The 7,135-nt window shown below is 47.5% G+C and overlaps 1 protein-coding gene across 2 annotated transcripts in view; it reads left to right on the top strand.

The window, feature by feature from the left end:
- Positions 1 to 2,241, top strand: part of ZBTB21 (zinc finger and BTB domain containing 21) — a 3,123-nt gene extending 882 nt beyond the window's left edge. Inside the window, exons 1-2 of one of the 2 annotated variants that reach the window (XM_007452873.1) lie at positions 1 to 661; positions 1,265 to 2,241. The exon at positions 1 to 661 is cut by the window's left edge and continues 882 nt beyond it. In XM_007452873.1, the coding sequence (XP_007452935.1) occupies positions 1 to 661; positions 1,265 to 2,241 (1,638 nt within the window). The other variant, XM_007452872.1, reaches the window with a different exon arrangement.
- The last annotated feature ends 4,894 nt before the right edge of the window (positions 2,242 to 7,135 follow it).

Raw genomic sequence — 7,135 nt, forward strand, 5'->3', positions numbered from 1 at the left:
AACCTGCTCTACTACTCCAGGCTGGGGCTGGTGATCCCGGCCGGGGGGCCGGTGCCCGGGGGCCAGGGCGTGGACAGGAGCGGCCCGCTCGTCAAGAGCCTTCTCCGCCGCTCGCTGTCAATGGACAGCCAGGTCCCCGTCTTCACGCCCGCCGCCGACCTGCAGCCCCCGCAGGGCTCCTGCTCGGGCTCGGGCGACGCGGCGGGGAGCTCGCTTGGCGCCTTCTCTCAGGGGCCGTCCTCCAGGGACGCGAGCGAGGCGGCGGCCCCCAATGCCCGGGCCCCGGCCCCGCAGCCGCACCGCCTCCGGTCCTTCAGCGCGTCTCAGCCGGCGGAGCGGCCGGGGGCAGCCCCCGGGCCCGAGGTGCGGGTCAAGGCCGAGCCGCACAGTCCCCCGGAGCCCGGCGACATCATCCGTGTCACAGTGGGGGACGCCGCGGCCGCCACGAGGGACCTGGTCCCGCAGGCGGACGATGACCGGCAAGACGCGAGCCGACTCCCGGCCAAGAGGCGGTTCCAGGCGGACAGGAGGCTGCCGGGCAAGCAGCCGAAGGCCGAGGGCCGGGGCTCACCGGGCGCGGGAGACCCCCGTGCGGAGCGCTCGAGCCCGCCTCTCCTCGAGGCCGACTTCCCGGGTTCTGACTTGAGCAAGGACGAATTCGGCGAGCTGGAGGGTGCGAGACCAAACAAAAAATTTAAATGCAAACACTGCCTTAAGATCTTTAGATCCACGGCCGGCCTTCACCGGCACGTGAACATGTACCACAACCCCGAGAAGCCCTACGCCTGCGACATCTGTCACAAGCGCTTTCACACCAACTTCAAAGTGTGGACGCACTGCCAGACGCAGCACGGCATCGTGAAGAACCCGTCCCCGGCCGCCAGCTCGCACGCCGTTTTGGACGAGAAATTCCAGAGGAAGCTGATCGACATCGTGAGAGAGCGGGAGATTAAGAAGGCCCTGATCCTGAAGCTGCGGCGCGGCCGGCCTGGCTTCCAGGGCCCCGGCAGCTCCCCCGTGCAAGCCATCAAGAGGAGCCTGAGGTCCCGGGCCAAAGGCGCGTACGTGTGCACGGCCTGCGGAAAGGCCTACCGCTTCCTCTCCCAGCTCAAGCAGCACGTGAAGATGCACCCGGGAGAGAAGGCCCTCGGGGCCGGCAGGGCCACCAGGCCCAGGGAGCGCACGGCGCCCGGGGGCCCGGCGGGCGGCGGCTCAGAGCTCTACCTGTGCCGCCTCTGTAACGCCAAGCTCTCTTCTCTTCTAGAGCAGGGGAGCCACGAGCGCCTGTGCCGCACGGCCACCGTGTGCCCCTACTGCAGCCTCAGGTTCTTCTCGCCCGAGCTCAAGCGCGAGCACGAGGGCAAGTGCGAGTACCGCAAGCTCACCTGCCTGGAGTGCATGCGCACCTTCAAGTCGGCCTTCAGCATCTGGCGGCACCAGGTGGAGGTGCACAACCAGAACAGCATGGCCCCGGCCGCGGGCGCCTCCCCGCCCCAACCCGACCTCAACGGTGAGGCCAGTGGCCCGACCCGGCCGCAGGCCCTGCCCGAACCCGGCCGGGCCGACGCCACCACAGCCGCCGCCGCCACCGCCGAAGACGACCCCGCAGGCGGCCGCGGCCCCGAGCCCGTGAACTTCGACCCGGAAGACGCGCCCTGCCTCCCCGAAGACCTCAGCCTCTCCAGGCCGCTGAAGGTCCAGGTCAAAGAGGAGCCGGCGGAGGGGGCCGAGGAGGAGGCGCCCGAGCCCGGCGCGGCCCCCAAGGACCTGTGGCCGTGCGAGAAGTGCGGCAAGACCTTCCCGGCGCCCAAGCAGCTGGAGCGGCACCAGGAGCTGCTGTGCTCCGTGAAGCCCTTCATCTGCCACGTCTGCAACAAGGCTTTCCGCACCAACTTCCGGCTCTGGAGTCACTTCCAGTCCCACATGGCTCAGGCCGCCGAGGACCCGGCGCACAGGGAGCCCGAGGTGGGCCCGGGCCCCACCGGCTCCCCGTCGCCACCCCCTCTGCCCCCGCCGCTGCCCAAGATCCAGCCCCTGGAGCCCGACAGCCCCACGGGCTTGCCCGAGAACCCGGCTCCCAGCGCCGACAAGCTCTTCGCGGCCCGGGAGTCAGACACGCTGTTCTACCACGCGCCACCCCTCTCCGCGATCACGTTTAAAAGACAGTTTATGTGCAAGCTCTGCCATAGGACATTCAAGACTGCGTTCAGTCTCTGGAGCCACGAGCAAACCCACAGCTAAAAGGCCGCCCGCCTCACTCCTAGGAGGCCGGAGCCCCTCGCCGGATTTCACCCTGTATCGTGAACTGTGTGATAAGGAACAAAATCTTTCCGAAAGGAGTTATAAAGGTTGAGAGCTGTCATGCTTGAATATAAGTTTGAGGCAAACTGTTGTTAATCAGCAATGTCCTTACTCAACCTAGAAAAACTCCAAAACACCTTGTGCTTCTGGACCTACAGTCACAGGATGGCTGACTTTGTTACTGTTGAAATCTGTTCTTGGTCGTTTGCATGGTTCCTCATTCCGTGGTATCAGTATAATCTTTTACTTGAGGTGGTTTGGGTTTTTTTTGTTTTTACTGATTTGCAATTAGTGAAACACTGTTCAAGTATTTCTTCTTTTGATTCTCTTCAGACGCCTAAGTTCTGGTTAAATCTCAGCCGTGTTTGTAAGTCCAAAGCGTATCGGATCGAAGTGGAGTAGCTTGCAGTATTAAGATCTTAGAATACTTCAGCAATAAAACATGATGAACCTCAACTCTAATCGGTTATCCTGACACTTGATAAAAATAAATATTTGGTATTTTGTGGTCATTGAGAACTTTTTTTTGTATGAAAATTGTGAGAAATATAGATCAGCAATAGTAATACTTAGATTTTTATAAAATAACAAAAACTTGCTCTTGGGTCATTTCATATAATTAGTGATGGAAGACTTGGGAAACGAAAACATGAGGGTTTCTGGAAGCCTCCACGTCGGTTTCCAAAGCTCTGGTAGTGGCGGGCATGGGAATCAAAAGTGCCCCGTCACGGCTCTGAATTCAGGCCAGCGTCGAGGGGCTGTGCGTGTTTGCTTTCCTCTGGTTTGTGCTGTCACAAATTGAAACTCTCAGTGTATTGGGGACAGAGAACAAAGATAGCATATGGCACAAATTTTGAATTTAACAACATTAGTATAACAAGTAAGGTCAGGACATATATTTACATAGGTCCCAAGCCCCCGAAGTGAGTACAGCTGCTCTAAATCCCAAATTACCATTTACTACTTTCAGAGACTTGAAGCAGAGGGAGAAGCCCCACTGCAGTCTCCACATGATTTTCAAGAACAATATATACAATGATCAGTTTTCCTGCCTCTCTGTCTTGTGATTTCTGGTAGAATTTTTTGGAGTTTATGGTGGTAAAATGTCCACAGTGAGACCATTCTGCTTTAAGTCACTGCTTAATATTCCATAAATATGTATTAAAGTACTATCAAGCGTCCAAAATTAGTGTTTGCTACTTATTTTGGCCCATAGGGCTTGGGCTTCTTTTCTTTTTTATTATTTTGTGTAAATTGTAATTCAAAGCCTTTCGGTAGGTGTAACCCAAAGTTCAGTGGGGTGTTTCAAAAGGAAAAGAAGTTTATTTCATTGGCAGGGGTGGGGAAGTGAGATATATAAAAGTAGAAATATTGTTGAAACCCCTAAATTCTTTCAAGGTAATGATGGATTAAGCCTCCAGGTTTATTAATTGTTTTGCAAGCTGTTCTTTCAAATAAGAAAGTCAACTACTGTGACTAAGAAGTAATCTGCTGGGTGCTCAAATTGGTGCTCTAGCAGAACAGAAGTCTACTCATCAGTCTCATAACCCGCATTCCATACCAACGGTAGGAAGAGGATTCTTATTTTTTATTGAAACACGAGCATTTTTATAAAATTCTAACTGACTTTGTACATTGTAGAAATTACATATGAAATTTTACCTTTTATTCTTTCACTTGGAAACTATCAAAAGTCCCCAAATATGGTTACTTCCTATTTTTGTTCTTAAATTTGATGGAGAAAGTAAACTAAAATCAAGTTGCAGTTATTGATTGTTGCTATCTTTATGTTTTCTTGAAGAAATCTATGCATTTTAAAGACAAAACGAAAACACGTGATTTTATGTGATGGATTACTGTTCTTTGAATTCACTGCCTGTATAATGTGGTATTTCTTACTCTGAACGTCCTGGTAGCTATCACTTCAAAAAAAGCCAGTTTCGGGCTTCCCTGGTGGCGCAGTGGTTGAGAGTCCGCCTGCCAATGCAGGGGACACGGGTTCGTGCCCCGGTCCGGGAAGATCCCACATGCCGCGGAGCGGCTGGGCCCGTGAGCCATGGCCGCTGAGGCTGCGCGTCCGAAGCCTGTGCTCCGCAACGGGAGAGACCACAACAGTGAGAGGCCCGCGTACCGCAAAAAAAAAACAAGCCAGTTTCCTTCAGAGTGATCATTACTTATGGCTGTGGAAGGATGGGTTAGTAATTCCATGATACATGGGATCTTGGCGTTGTAAATTCAGGATCCCAGGACCTGAACCTTTATGCTACATTTTTGAAGATTTTTTAATAACGTTAATGAATAAAAAATATTTTTGATCTAAATATAGGCTCTGCATATCTGTTAGATTTTAAAAATTGCCAGTGTTTGGTCTTGTTCACATTTTTGTCTAAGCAAGGAACATAAGATTTCAAAGAAAATTTTGAACCAAAAACATTTGTAATGCAGTTCTGGTTTTTCTATTACTTTTTATACTGTACCTTAAAAGCATCAGGCTGAAAGAGTTTATTTTGGTGGTCAAAAAATAGGCTTCCACTCATTTAACTATTTTAAATGTTAAGATGTAAAATAATGAAAGACACATAAATTGCTTTATTCAGTAAAGTTTTGTTTAAGAATGTTTATCTCAGCCAGTAGGCAAATACTTGGTATAAGACAAGTTGGCCTTTTCTTGCTGAAACACGTTAGCTAGTAAAGATATTCTTGAAAATGTTTTTTTCTGATTGTAATTAATTTTTGAGAATGTAGAAAGCTCATTATTCCTTGTAAGTATTCAGGATGCCTGCTTTTTTATGCAATTGTGGAAAGAAAGATGTTTTAATATATTCTTTGTTAATCTGAAAACTTGTTATTGAATCGTTTTCTTCATTTGGGGGAGGGAGAAACACCACAGAAAGTGTGTTTTTATCCAAGTAAGCAATGGAGGTAACAAATCGTGTGCATTTTTTACAGGTAAAATATCTAAAGAGTAATAGAATATTCACCTTTAAAACAAGTTGCGGTTAGTATGCGTTTATAATTTTGTCAAAATATACAGCTAACAGTTCGACAGTGATGTTGTCTGCATTTGTAGGGAGATGGATGTGGTTCCTGGTTTTCTGTTTGGGAACAGATCATCATGGCCTTCTCTTTAAAAATATGCCCCAGCACTTAATCTCGGTGATAGTCTGATCCACACACAGCACCCATTGGTGCTAAGAGTAGAAACTGAGACAAGAATAAAATGTGCCCTTTGGTGGAGAAAAGAGGTGTAATCAGGCCAGCCGGACGGTCGGATGAGGGAGGGACAGGAATGGACTGATCCAAGTCGGCCTTTGTTCCCTCAAACTGTGTGTGTGTGTGTGTGTGTGTGTGTGTGTGTGTGTGTGTGTGTAGGGATGTGTGTGTGTACAGCCAAAATCTGGAACTTTAGGAAGTAAAGTTATTTTCATTTTCTTACTGCAAAAATAATGTCATTCATAACAGGTTTCTTTATAAATTGCACTAATTAATATTGGAATGTTGCGAGTCAGTTTATCAATTTCTGATGCGTCTGATGTTTTTTTGCAATAATTGTGAAAAGCGTTATTGATTTAAATAATGCTAGCACATATTCTTTAATAAGTTCTTTAACACTGGCTTTTTTTTTTAAGTTTTACAAATAGGTTTTTCTTTTGTGGCTTTAGCACTTTAAGGAGCTTGACGTTTGCATAGTTTTTGGTGTGCCCACTCAGCGCTTCCCGGCTGTGTGCACTAGGATGCCCCGTTGCCACGTGACTGGGGAGAAAACTCACTGTCCGTGTTTAGATTCTGGAAGAGAAAAAGTGAGTCAATGTCAGGTTTTTAAAAAATTCTATTTAGAGACAGTCGTTTGGGAACCAAAGTATTTTACTGTAAATCTTTAGAACAGTTGAATTCAGTGCTCTTTAGTCATTTATTAGTGCTGTCTAGATTTTCCACAAAGTTATACTTGGTTGATACTAATACTCAAAAGGTGATCATTTCTTACCGACATTAATCTAAGGCAGTTTCAAAATTTTCATTGAATGAATGCTTATTGCTAAAAGAAAAGCAGATGTGGCTGCTTTATAACTGTGTATTTTGTTGTCATACGCCTCAGCAGAGAAATCATTGTTCAATTTTATTTAGGAATAAGCTTTTTTGGACTGAAAACTCATAGTAAAATAAGACTTCTACCTAATGTTAAGCCATTGCTTATTTGTATCCAATTATCTGTTTACTTTGCTTAAATCTTGACTAAGTTTGATTGGAGTCAATAAATTTGTACTGTATTTTGTTTTGAATCATGGTCTCATTGGGATGTTTTGGACTTTAATTATAGAATTAATAGAGTTTAAATTTATGAAAATTTAATTTATGAGATAAAGCCCTCCTCTTTGGGTAGTATGATGAATAGCCACTTGAGTCGTGAGAGAGATTTAATTCCCCTACCGCTCCAGGTGGCCTGTAGAATGAAATTTGCACTGAAGCTTAAGTTACTTGGACACCACAAATACATGATAATTAAAACCCCATCGGGGACTTCCCTGGTGGTCCAGTGGTTAAGACTCCGCACTTTCCCTGCAGGGGCCGAGGCGTGGGTTCGATCCCTGGTGGGGAAAGTAAGATCCCACATGCCATGTGGCGAGGCCAGAAAAAGAAAAAATACATAAGCGGCAATCTTTATCCACCTCTTTTTTTTTTTCTTTTACTGTTCAGATGAGTAGTTTTTAAGCTGATTGTGGGGTAAATGCATGAAAGGAATGTGTTTAGCACCCTGCATTGACATTTCAGCATAGCAATCGATAAACTAGTTTTTTTTTTTTTTTTTTTTTTTTTTTTTTTTTTTTTCGCGGGG

This window comes from Lipotes vexillifer, unplaced genomic scaffold (assembly GCF_000442215.2).
Source record: "Lipotes vexillifer unplaced genomic scaffold, Lipotes_vexillifer_v1.1 scaffold478, whole genome shotgun sequence".
Lineage (NCBI taxonomy): Eukaryota > Metazoa > Chordata > Mammalia > Artiodactyla > Lipotidae > Lipotes > Lipotes vexillifer.